The sequence below is a fragment of the Neofelis nebulosa genome, chromosome 3 (assembly GCF_028018385.1).
Source record: "Neofelis nebulosa isolate mNeoNeb1 chromosome 3, mNeoNeb1.pri, whole genome shotgun sequence".
Taxonomy (NCBI): Eukaryota; Metazoa; Chordata; class Mammalia; order Carnivora; family Felidae; genus Neofelis; species Neofelis nebulosa.
This window is the reverse complement of record NC_080784.1, coordinates 149,288,411-149,301,771: the sequence shown is the minus strand read 5'-3', so window position 1 is coordinate 149,301,771 and position 13,361 is coordinate 149,288,411. Positions and strand designations below refer to the sequence as shown.

At 38.9% G+C, this 13,361-nt stretch overlaps 1 protein-coding gene across 4 annotated transcripts in view; it reads left to right on the top strand.

Moving 5' to 3' along the window:
* Window positions 1–13,361, top strand: part of SLC4A4 (solute carrier family 4 member 4) — a 358,380-nt gene that overhangs the window by 329,999 nt on the left and 15,020 nt on the right. For all 4 annotated transcript variants that reach the window (XM_058722325.1, XM_058722324.1, XM_058722327.1 and 1 more), the window contains 2 exons: window positions 5,272–5,450; window positions 6,617–6,689. In XM_058722325.1, coding sequence (XP_058578308.1) covers window positions 5,272–5,450; window positions 6,617–6,689 — 252 coding nt within the window. The remainder of the gene's footprint in view (window positions 1–5,271; window positions 5,451–6,616; window positions 6,690–13,361) is intronic.

Here is a 13,361-nt window from a genome sequence, read left to right as displayed (position 1 = left end):
TTTGTGAGGGACAGGAGTGAAGCAGGGACTTCTATGGCGGGAGTGGCATCGAGGACCAAGGATTGCTGAGTGATGAGAGGGAAGCAGGAGAATTTGAGCTGGACCTTGAAGAGAGAACGGATTTAACCAAATAGCAAGACTTAGAGTACCAGTTTGAAAAGTGTTGCAGAATGTGCAAGGCGCGTTTAAGGTATGATGAAGTTTCAGGACTCTTTGAGGGCTCCCATCATCGTATCAGATGCAAAGCCTCAGCATGGGGAGCCAGGTGCCTGTCGTGGCTGATAATCTGTCCTGACTCGCTCATCTGCTACTGACCTTCCCTGCTGCCTCAACATTCCAGCCTGGATGAATGGCACCAGCACCGAACTTAAACACTGTCTCTAGCAGCATTAAGGATGGATGGGAGAGGTGCCAGAGAGGAGTGGTTAGGAGGCCTCTGTATAATCCAAGTAGGAGATTATGAAAATCTGCAAAAGGCAAGGGGTAAGAACAATTCACATGCTATTTTTGAAACATTTGTATATTTTGTACAGTACTATTTCTATTAAAAGTTTTCTATATTTCTTACAGTACTACTTCTACTAAAAGCTCCAATATTTGAGGGGTGCCTGGGTGGCTCAGTCGGTTAAGTGTCTGGCTCTTGATTTAGGCTCAGGCCATGATCTCATGGCTCATGTGATGGAGCCCCATGTCAGGCTCTGCACTGGCAGCATGGAGCCTGCTAGGGAATCTCTCTCTCTCCCTCTCTCTCTGCCCTTCCCCTGCTCTCACTCTCAAAATAAATGAATAAACATTAAAAAAGTTCCAGTATTTTTATATTATTTTCATTCCATTCAAATCTAGTTATTCAGATACCTTTGGCTAAAAAAGACATCTTAGAATTGGCTTGTTGTCACATGGATAGGTTTGTTTTGCAGGAACAACTTCTCTAACAGAACCATTTGGGTTCTGGGTCTTTATGCCAATAGTTGGGGCACCATGAATTTTTTAGCATAGCTTTTAGCATTCTGGTCAACAGTTATGTCTCCAGTGTTTACTGTATGTAAGACGCTGTACTGGCTAGACATTGTAAGCCTTGAACATTAAAATTTGGCAGAATACATTGCTTTTTCCTCTTTGGTCTCTGTCTCCTTAAAGTCTCTCCCACCTGTCCTATTACTTTAGTTGGATCTGTGTCATCTCGGACCTGGACTGTGCTGTCATGTCTGTATCTCTGCCTCCAATCTTGACCACTTCCAGTATGTCCTCTACAAAACAAGAGAGCCATCCTTCTAAACAGAAATCTGATCATATCACTTGCCTGCTTAAAAACTTCTAATGGTTTCACACTGCTCTTATGATAAGAATTCCAAAGTGTTAGCAAAACATCAACATTTTTAACTTCTGTAGCCTTATTTCTTACCTCTCCCATCTCCTCCTATGCACCAAATCTATTTCATTTTCTCAAAATGGCAGCTTATTTGTTTAGTTTTTTCTCCTGCTTCCCCATATCTTGCCACAGCTGATTATGGCTCACATTTTAGGACCCAGCTTAAATACCACCTCCTATGCAAAATGTCTTTGACTTTGGGCTTAGTACCCTTTCTGGATGCTCCCATAACACTCCAAGCTCACTCCAACTATAGAACATTGTAATATTGCAAATACCTCTTGATCTGTTCAGCTCTAGCACTACATTGTAAACCACTTGAGGGCAAAAATCGTATATTATCTGTGATTTTACTTCCAGGATCTAGCATAGTGTCATTGAATGAATTAATTAACATTCATTCATTTATCCAACAAACGTTTATCTAGCGTGTTTACTCTATGATGGGCACTGCACCAGATTCTGGGGTTTCAGTGGTCGTCAACAAAAACACACGTGGTCCCTGTCCTCACAGAGCTTCTGGTCCATGAGGATGATAGGTATTATTCAAATGATCATGCAAAATGTGACAATGCAAATGTGGCTAGTGCTGTGAAGGAGAGGTGATGGCTTTAAGAGTCTACAAGAGAGGGTGTGGCCCCCTTTAGGAACTGTGGTGGCTCTTACACTGAGGTTCAAGCATTAGTAGGAATTAGCTAAGTGAGGCTGGGTGGGAAGAGTATTCTATTCAAGCACAGGAATCGCTTTGTATGCATAGGCCTTACAAGAGAAAGTAGACTGACAAGAATGAAGGCCTGACATAATCCAGTGAGGCTACAGTGAGAGTGGGAGGGTTGAGGATGGAGAAGGAACCACACAGAGGCAGACCTGGCAGGGCCTTCAGGTCATGTTGATTATTTTCCCTTTCTCTTAAGAGTATCAAGAACTCTCAGCATGGTTGAGGGAAAGGAAGACTTTTTGAGGATAATTATGTCAAGGCACACAGTAATTATTATCTATAATTGTTTTCTCCCAGAACTTTTATTTATTTTGGTGGTTTTGCATAGCTTCCTTTGTACTCATTCTACTGTCTACAATCCCCATTTTACCCTCTTTGGTATTATGTGGTCCCTTTTTGTTAGTCTCCAGGACATCTAATTCAAACTTTTGTTTTTTTTCAAATAGAGCAAGAAAGCATAGCATTGGCTCATGGTAGCCTATGTGACTTTGTCTGCAACAACTACTCTTTTGACCCATTAATCTAGCCTTAGGTTATTACAGTTTCTTTGATGCCAAGATTTGGGGATCCTCTCTGTTAATTACCATGTTGGTACCTCTAATATGGTTTTGAGTGATTTAGTCTAAATAGGGCTTGAAACTATGTAATATTTCCAGCTGTTGTCCACCTCCCCTCCCCTCTCTGCCCAGGTGATTCACATTCCTGCCAATTAACAAATAATGTTTTAATTGTTTTGCTATGACTAATTAAGAGTCTATAGTTGCCATTCAGAAGGATGTATACATCCTATTTGTCATTCATTTTTTGGTAAATATTAATTGAGAATTGACTATGCATCATGAACTCTACTTAGGTATTCAGGATAGAGAGAATAGACATAGTCCAGGTCTTCCTGTTTCTTGCAGTCTAATGCCAAAGACAGCTAAATACACACATAATTTCAAAACAGTGTGAGGAGCGCTGTGGTAAAGGAAAGCATAAAATGAAGGGAACACAGAGGAGGAAATCTAACCTAACTAGACTTACCCATCTCACCTGGGCTAAGGCAGGAAAACTATAAAAAGTTAAAAGTTGGTTGAAGTCTTAAGGATGAGTAGGACTGCTTCAAGGTAAGAAGAAGGAAGAATAGGGGTTTTTCCAGGGAAAGGGTGCTATATGGGCAAAGACACAAATGCATTAGTACGTAAGACATATTGAAGGAATTGCATATGGTTGAAAGTGGCCATGGTATAGGAGCCAGGCCTATACCTGGGGAGAAGTGAAAGATGAGGCTGCAGACGTGAACAGAGGCCAGATCATGAATGGTCTATAGTTATGTCATAAGACACATCCACAAGCAGGAGTGAACAAATCCTATAGATTCCACCTTAAAGTATAGCCAGAATTCCAAAACTTCCTGCCATCTTGACTCCTACCACTCTGGCTCTGGCCATCACAATTTCTTGCATGGATTATGATAGTCAACTCCTACCTGGTCTTACTTTCCTTGACTTTCTTTAGTCTGTCCTAACCCAGCAGCCATAGTGTTTAGAACATAAGCAAGTCATGTCATTCCTCCATGTAAAAACCTCCAGTGGAGTACCATCCTGCTCAGTGTACAAAGTCTCATAGTTCTACTTAGTACTTAGTACTCTTTAAGATACTGTCAGTTTATGTTGTTTATTGTTGTCTCAGAACAGAAGCACCTCGAATATGGGAGCTTTTGTCTGTTTCATTCACAGATATTCCATTAACAAGTAGAACTGTGCCTATAAATAAGTTGGTAGTCAGTATTTCTTCAAGGAATGGAATGACTGAGACCCAGATGTATTATGATCCTCACCTCATTAGTTATTGTTGAACAGGTTTATTTTAGCTCATCCCCACCCTTTGCTCTCCTTTCCCCTACCGTATCTCACTCCCAATTCAAACCATATGCTTTCAAACCATTTGTACCGAAATGAATTGGCTTTATGAGTATATATTAACCTTTGTCTCCCAAAGACACTTTGTTCATAGTCTTAACCTGGGCTAAGTCAATATATGTTCTTCTTTCTTGTGTCAGCTACCCTTGCCTGTGGTGAGTTCTTTGAGAACATGATTGGACCATGTTTGCAAGCCAGGGGTGAAATCTTGGCTTTTCGGTGAGAGGAGAGCAGTGTTCTGACTAACTGTAACAGGATCTGAATGATAACAGTCATCAGGTTCCTGGTATAAATCACATTCTCATTTTGTAAATCCAGCATCTCCGTTCCCTCAGACTGGTCGTACTCTGGCCCTTGGTGCTGCTGCTTCCATGCTGTGAAAATGGACTGCTCTATTTTCTCAGCCTCCATAGGGGTATTAGGCATTTGATTTCTTCATAAATAGAGCAGAGAAATATAACCGCAGAATAACACTGTGGACACATTTAACAATATTTAGTTAATGAGTAAAAGAGCTAGACCTTTTGTTACATCGTCTGCTCTTCCAGTCAGTAAATGTTATCATGACCATTGGGCAGTGTTTGAAATCAGCCTATTCTGATTAAGGCGGTATTTGTTACCTTAATGATAATGGTTCATAGGTTATTAAACAATTATTTTCATATACCATGAAAGGTGAGAAATAGTCATACATACCTTCTCAAGTTTGCTTTTAGATCTTTGGTCCTCATATTCTGAATACTGTCTAAATGAACAGCATATTGCTAAATGGTCAAAAACAGAAGGATTAGTGCCAGCCTTTAAGGTGCCTGTTGTGCTTATGTTAATAACAACAACCACTGCCACCACCACACCATCACCACTTTTTGAACTCCTACTATGCTAGAACTACTATCTTTTAAGTTTCTGTAAGATGCTTTGCCTCTGTTACTTCACTGAATGGTTCCAGTAACTCTTCAAGGTAGATATATAGCTCCAATTTTCTAATTACAAAATTGGACACAGAGAGGATAATTAGCAATAAGCAAATGATAAGTAAGCTGTGACCGCAGTAAAGTTAGAGGAGGTGTCTTGTGGCAGCTTTGTGTTTAATTGTGGGGGGGGGGTGCGTAATGTGAGGAAAATAAAGTCGCCTTCCTTGGGGAGCTCACCTTGAGGTAGATATGTTTAGCAAGCAAAGAGAGTTGGGGTTATTTGGTAATCTTAATTCCCATCTGGAAATAGGATGAGATAGAAGCACGAGCATCTTCTCCATGTGGTTTTGTTACCTCTTTCTACAGAAAGGAGCTGGATATCACCTGGATCTCTTCTGGGTGGCCATCCTCATGGTGGTGTGCTCTTTCATGGCTCTTCCGTGGTATGTGGCTGCAACTGTCATTTCCATTGCTCACATTGACAGTTTGAAGATGGAGACCGAGACTTCTGCACCTGGAGAACAACCAAAGTTTCTAGGAGTGAGGTAGGTTAAGTCAGAGGAAAATAGCTCTACAAAACTTACCATGCCACATCTATATGTCATTCAAAGGGAATGAGCAAAACTGGAGGAGAAAAGGCTGGTGATGATTAACTTATTCCTGTACTTGCTGTTCCAGAAAAGACTAAATTTCCATTAGAAAGAAAGTCTTCCATAATTTTTCGAGTTCACTTCTTACGTTACATATATTTCCTTTGATTAATGAAAGGCTAAACGACGCAACATAAAACTGCAAACAGCCCATCCATTTTCTTGAACATGCAGCTCATTTTGGTGCTGTGGTACGTACTCTATTACAATCCTTTTTAAAGGTCAAACTCTAACTTTTCAGCTCTGTTGAGACGCCTCAAAACTCATGGGTCTGCTTATGATTTTTAAGATTCTATTAAGGGAAAGGAACTCTGATTTTCCAGTTCATCTTCTGTCTCCATAAGCACTGAGAAACCTTGACCTCCAGCTGTTAAGTTTGGGTAGCCAGGAAGGGCTTGTATAAGACCTTTATCCTGTGTTGAATACTTTTTGCAGCAAACCCTGCTCCTAACTGCTTGGGTGAATAGCTCACAGGACAGAGCCATTGTTTCCCACGCCACAACAGTGGGTGATTCTTTCCTGGGGGCTGGGGGAAGGGGTGTTGGATGGGAATCCTATTTGTTAAAAAGTTCTCTTGTGTTGTAGATTTGGAAATTAGACTGATGGGATTTATTGCACTTATGAAATTTCCCTGAGCTGTTTGTTAATTAGAATGTAGGACAATGTGATATCTGTCTCCCATGAAAGAAGGTGTAATTACACAACAGTACAAGTTGTTTAAAAAATAAGGGCTTCAAAGAGGCCAGTAATTGATGGACCAGGAGCAAGTGACTTTTTTTTTTTTTTATATATATTTATTGTAAAAGAAGCAAAGGATTTAGAAGAATCACTTTTCTCTTGATGAATTCAAATCACATTATACAATAGTTAGAAGAAAATTTTGTAGTTCTGTTGAGCTTATATGCTGTACTTGAGGTATTCATTTATATAAGATATCAACACCTTTGCTGTTTTAGTCAAACATTGGTTTGTTCATCGTGCAGTCTTTTTTGAAGGTGAAAAGACAAGAGCATGTTTATGAAAACAAGAAGTCAATTGGTAATCTTTTGATTTGGTTTCAGAGAACAAAGAGTCACTGGAACCCTCGTGTTTATTCTGACTGGTCTGTCAGTCTTTATGGCTCCCATCTTGAAGGTAAATATGTGAAATACTTGCCTCTTCCAGATAATTGGATATGTGTAGAGTAGAATTCCTCATCTGCAAGATTCTCATCAGTTCTGTGACACACTGAAGCAGAGGTCAGGTAGAATGAGGACTTTAAAAACTTATTTTGATGTTCTTCTCACTCTTATTATTATTATTATTATTATTATTATTATTATTATTATATCATTATTGCAGTTATTTGGTTGAACTGTATTAAGTTACCAATACCCAAGCTTTTTGACCTATGTAAATGGCAGTTCCATACAGTTCAATCTAACTGATCTCCCCTCCTCACTACGTTTCTTGCTCTCCTTATATCCTTTCTTCCCATCACTTTCCATCTACTTGTTCCTAAATCCTGCCTCCAGTCCCCCCATATGCACACAGACTAGACTCCTGGATAACATGAATTATCATTTTGTAACTTTTCTCCTATTCTTAGTTATTGCTGACAGTATTTAATTATTGCCTAGGAGAATAGAGTAAAATTATGATTTATGACTAGAAAACTTTAGAAATGAACTTTTAAAGAAGAAAAATGATATGGTAGATTATTTAGAAAGTTAGGAATCAAATATATAGGTTTGACTGATGGGGTGAATATCTACAAAAATAGATGAATATGAGCTATATGGGAAAACCTATTTAAAAGAAATAGGGTGAAAAGAGAAGGTGTAGCTGTCATGAAGCTTCCATTTGTGTGTGTGTGTGTGTGTGTGTGTGTGATGTAAGCATTTTATTCTTTTTTTTTCTATTAACAATAGTGGCTAATTATTGATAATTTTTACTTTAGGCTTTGCATCACAGTACAAAGCATGCAAATTACCTATATACCTAGAAGCTATAAACAACCACTGTTGATATATCCTTCCAGATTTTTCTCTGAAAATTTTTGTTTATTTTTTTTTTGAAGTTTATTCATTTATTGAGAGAGAGAGAGAGAGAGAGAGAGAAAGAGAGAGAGAGAGCGCACATGCAAGTGGGGTAGGGGCAGAGAAAGAGAGAGAGAAAGAGAGAGAGAACCTCAAGCAGGCTCTGCACCATCGGCACAGAGCCTGATGCAGGGCTTGAACTCACAAATCACAAGGTCATGATCGAGCTGAAGTCAGGCGCTTGACTGACTGAGCCACCCACGTGCCCGCATTTTGTGTTTATTTTTAAACAATTCTAATTTTTAAGATTTTTTAAATGCTTGTTTAATTACACAAGTTATGGAGCAGTACATTCTTATAGAGAATTCAAACAATATAGAAGTATAGAGACCAAAAAGCCCTCCTTTTCTCTCAAGTTGACACATTTATAAGTCAGTTGCCATTGAGATGAATTTAAGGAAAGTGGAACTATAATTTCTTAACCTATAGCTTAGACCAGCTTTGCCCTCAGGGTATTTAGATTAATGCATACCTTATGTACAAAATACTTGGTAAATAGTTAAAAGATGTAAATATTCATCTCTTGTCCTTGGTTTCCACAATGTCAGCTAACTGATTTAACTGATTTCTGACTAGAATCATGAAGGAATATATATTTCACATAACACATGGGAAAGCAAAATCAAAAATAACCTCAAAGTTGTTTCTGGTTACATATGGAGGACTCTACAGGTCAGGGTGCTGGGTGGCTCAGTCGGTTAAGTGTTCAACTCTTGATACTGTCTCAGGTCATGATCTCATGGTTTGTGAGTTCAATCCCTGCATTGGGCTCTGCGCTGACAATTCAGTCTGCTTGGTATTCTCTCTCTCTTCCTTTCTCTCTGCCCCATCTCCAACTCGTGTGTGTTCTCTCTCTCTCTTTCAAAATAATAGACTTAAAAAAGAGAGTACAGGTCTTACATTCTACAGGGACAGAGACAAATCTATTACCACTTTTGCCAGTGCAAACCAAGTTGTGGGGTTGGTTTGAAGTTGTGAGTTTCACAGCATCAAATCCACTACCAAAAGGCTTTTTGTTCCATTGTTGCCCCTTAGCTACCAGCACATCAACTGGTGGAAAGTGTAATGACAGCTTTTTACCACAGAGGCAATGGAACCTCTTTTTGGACAGATCCATTTTTAGAGAGGTCATTGCAGGCAATTGTGATCTCATGTTGTGGGAGGATCTACTAAGAATGAATTTGCCCCTGGGTTTCCTAACGGTGGACTTACACAACACAACTGCAGATTTTTCTTTTTTAATAGGGTCTCTTAGTTACTAGTAGAGGATAAATAGAAATCTTTCCATCAGTTCAAATGTACCTGTCAGTCCCCACCCATTTTTTCTTTTCTTTTTATATCATTTCTTTTCATTAATACAGTATAAAATCCTAACTCAAAAAGTCAGATGTGTTTAAAGGCTTTTTTTTTTTTTTTTATTACAGCAAATGGGCTTTAATCTTGGAGAATCTGTCAGCTGAGTAATCATGTACGATCCCAAAGGGACACAGAGAACAGATACTGTACAAATTGCTATTTTTAGGAAGAGATGCAAGACATTTTCAACAACGCCTCTTCCTGACTATTTTCTAACCCTGCACCCAAATATGGCTGCAGAGGAGTTAAAGCTGAAAGCCCTTTTGTTCTTTATTTTACGATGAATCTTTTTGCCCCGATATGCAAAGCATCTTAGTATCTGCAGGAGCAGATTAGAATGCAGAGAAAGGAGAAAGAGAGGTACAAGGGATCAATGAGCATGAGTTCCTTTTGACCTTCCTTAAGCTCACCCTTGTTCAGCTGCTAATGTTCATAATCATGGCTATTCCCACCTGGCAACTCTGAGTCCATGCAAAGAGCCATTGTAGGAATCAGCAAGAAAGGTAGTTTAGCGAACATTTTTATTAGGCAAGGTTTTGCCCAAAATGTGGGAAATGAAATTATTTTGTTAATACAGTTTCCAACATATTGTGGGTAACCTCAATTTGAAATGAATAAGAATAAAGCAGTCCAGCATTGACAATTGTGATTCCTTAACTTCAGTAAGTAGAACTATTCTTTACTTCAGGAATCACATCAGCTGATTTCAGATCATGTGCCCTTCTTACCGTTGAAATTTGGTGGGTTATAAGCATCCACTACAGAATTGTTGGTAGCTCATGTGAAAAGTCAATACAAGAACAAGCGGATGTTGAGGGTACAGTTTAACTAGAACCTAAGTTATGACTAAGTAAAAGTCAGGATTAACCATTAACCTCAGAATTCACACAGAAAGGGGTATCAGCGGTTACTTTGGAGGAGGGAACCTTTCTCCTCCACCATTTGACTAATGTGTGTTTTAAAGGAACAAGTGACAACTTTAGAGAATGGTTTTACTTAAGAGTCTGCCTTTGAAAGGCAGATCAAATGAACAGGATCAAGAAAAAATATGTGGCTTTCGCTTTTTAAAATGACATGGCTCAACACCTTCCCTGCTCAGTTCCCTGCATCCCCACAGGCTTAGCGGCCTCAGATGATGTAAGTAATTTTCTCCCTGCATTAAGCAGGGTGGGTAGTTGTTGCCTGAGCCTACTTATGCAGGCTTACTTTGAACATGAAATTTGTGACCTCTGTCTTGATCTCTTTGCTGAAGTCTGTCTTTTTACATGGAAGAGTGTAAGGAATCATAGCGTATTAGCTTTAAGTTCATGAGGATACCCCGTGACCTTAGCTAGCTGCAGTCATACGTGCCTCAAATCCCACCACCGATTCAGTACAGAACTGTGGGGAAGCAGGAAGAACTGGCTTCCCAGACCGGTTACACAGTTTAGATCTGTGTCTCTGCAGCAGAAACACTGCCTGTTAAGCTAGTGTTCTGTATGGGGAAACTGGGGGAGACCACAGAGCAGCAAAAAAAGATGAAAGACAGTTCCTAGAGCTTTCTTTTCTCATTCTTTTGGCAAGCTTAAAGAAATAAAGATCAAGTAAAGTTCACTGCTACTTCTGTTGCCTTTGCTTGAATTAGTTCATTTTTAACATGAGGCGTAGCCAAAATTTGTCTTTGAGATTTGTTTAGGGTTCTAAAATGTAGAGGCTAGCGTTTAATTTGTATCTGGCAAGCATTTGTCGAGCTCCTACAATATGCCACACATTGTGCTCAGTAACAGGGAAACGAGGAGAGGAGATAGTGAGGACGAGGAAGATGATGGTGGTAATAGCCACTTACATTTACTGAGGTTGGCATTGGACCAAGAGCTCTGCACTGATTTTTTTTTTTATTTAGTTCTCCAATAAAACCTATGAAAAATGTACATATAATTGCATCCATCTTACAGATAAAAAGATATATATAAATAACTTGCCAAATCACAAGGTTCTTAAATGGTAGAGCCAAGATTTGAACTCAGGCAGTTCTGACTCCAGAGCCTGATCTCATAACCATCATGGTTTATTGCCTTTTAAAATAAAACGGTATTGCCCTCAGAGAACTCATTTACTTTCATTTCCCATGAGTTGATCTTCCCCAGCTTCTTTGATCCAATTTCCAGTTCTCTTATGTAGAGAGAAATGTGACATTTTCACAAACTTCATCATAAGTCACTCCGTGGCTTCTTCAATGACTAGGGACCAGATTGCAAGGCGGCACCTTCCTTATGGTCCCAGATTTTTAAAGCTGAAGGGCATTAAGATGTTATTTTCATAACGTATTCCTGAAGACAGTCACTATAGTTGAAAGAACAACATTGCAGAGCTTATATAAAACCGAGGCTTCAAGTCTGACCTTTGCAGCCATCCTTCTGGCCTATGCTGCTGCCCTACCCCCACTACAGAGGACCAGAGGGGGCTAGGCTGGGCAGTTGCTAGTGATGGTTCTGATGCAAATAATGACATCAATACCACATTTATCATTTCTTGGGTGTCTATTATGAGCCAGGCCCTGAACTAGGTATTATGTAATCTTTATCATAACCACTGTATAGATGAGAATACTGGAAATAGAAGGGGACAGTTTTCTCTGAGTTCCACAATGGGTAGAGCCAGAATTGGAACCCAGGTCTGTCTAACTTCTATGCTTTCATGTTCTCAATCAGAACCTCATTCTAAGTTTTACACATACACACACATACACACATACACATACAAAATGACTATTATTCTGCTGGGAGGCTTCACTCCTCTACTGAATTCTGTACTGTGGACAACCCACTACCATCTACCTTTCTTATTAAATTTACCCTTTCACATTTTTTTCTTATGGGAATATTCTAACACTATCAGAAAATCAAAGAGAGGGCTAAGTAAAAAAGAGTGCAACTACATTCACTAGAATTTTAAAAATTTGGGGATGTAGTCTGAGTATGTGGAATCTTCATTGACTTCAATTTAATTTTTCTATCTGGTTGTAGGATCAAGCATTTAATGTTTCATTTTTAATGTTTATTAAAGGCATTATAATATTTATTTACAATTAAGCCTTTTGGTTTTCTGGGTACATTTGTATAATTTTGTTTGCATAATTTTATCACTTGGCATTTCTTGAAGTGCCTGTGAATCTAGTATTTCTTGTGTCTTTTGAGTTATTTCTCCTGTCTTGCTTTATAAAAATGTCTACCTGCTACTGCTATGTATATTATACTAGTTTAACTTAAAATGGGATCACATCTTTTTAAAACATTCTTTTTTTTCTTCCTTTGGGAAATTTTTGTTGTGATGCATTTTTAAGGATTGACCTTTTGATATGACTCATGAACCAAATCCAAAACAAAACAAAACAAAACAAAACAAAACAAAACACCAAAATCCTCTAACCCAGTAATTCTGTCAGGTTTCATCAAGATTTCCAAACTGAAAGATTTTTATTAAGACACACTGCACTATCTTAAAGAAAATGGTCAATTTTGTAAGACATCTGTATCACATTAAAGGTGACCCCAAAATTGAATCAATAGCCTTCCTTATATGTGCTATTTCCTTTTCACCAAAGAATATTTTTTTAAAAAACATCATCATGGGGCACCTGGGTGGCTCAGTTGGTTGAGCGTCCAACTCTTGATTTCATCGCAGGTCATGATCCCAGAGTTGTGGGACTGAGGCCCACATCAGCATGGAGCCTTCTTGAGATTCCTTCTCTCCCTCTGCCCCTCTCCTCCATTTGTTCACTCTTTCGCTCTCTGAAAAGAAAGAGAGAGAGAGGGAGTCTGTTTCTTGGGGGGGGGGGCAAAAAAAAAAAACCCATCATCATATGTAAGGCTGTTATCCTACCCATACCCCATTCTGAGTTAATGGTACCTTCTGATTTTATTTTATGGTAGATTTGGTGAAATCTATCATAAATTCAGAGAGAATGGACCCCAACACCATAGCACAACTTTCCACCTCTCTGGTGCTAGAACTGTAATAGAGAAAATATTTGGCTAAACTTAGGGGAGGGGTGGAGATAAGGCTCAATATCACCTTTGTGATTACTTTCTTTCAAGCCAGAAAAAACACTTCACCCAGATTAAAAAGTAACTACTGCAGGATTTCTAACTAGTTGCCCAACTGTAAAAGAACTATACTTCTCTTTTCCCCTTCTACCTTTCTTTCCTTCCCACGGTATTAGAAATGAGATAACAGGAAAGGAATCATCATATATTTAAGGAAAATGGGAGTGCCCTTGCCTGCAAAAGACATTTTAAAAAGTTTAAAAATGAGTGAAAGCTATGAAATGGTTTCTTTGTTAGTTACTTTTTGGTCAGTTCGTACAGAGGAATGGAAATGTGCACATTCTAAA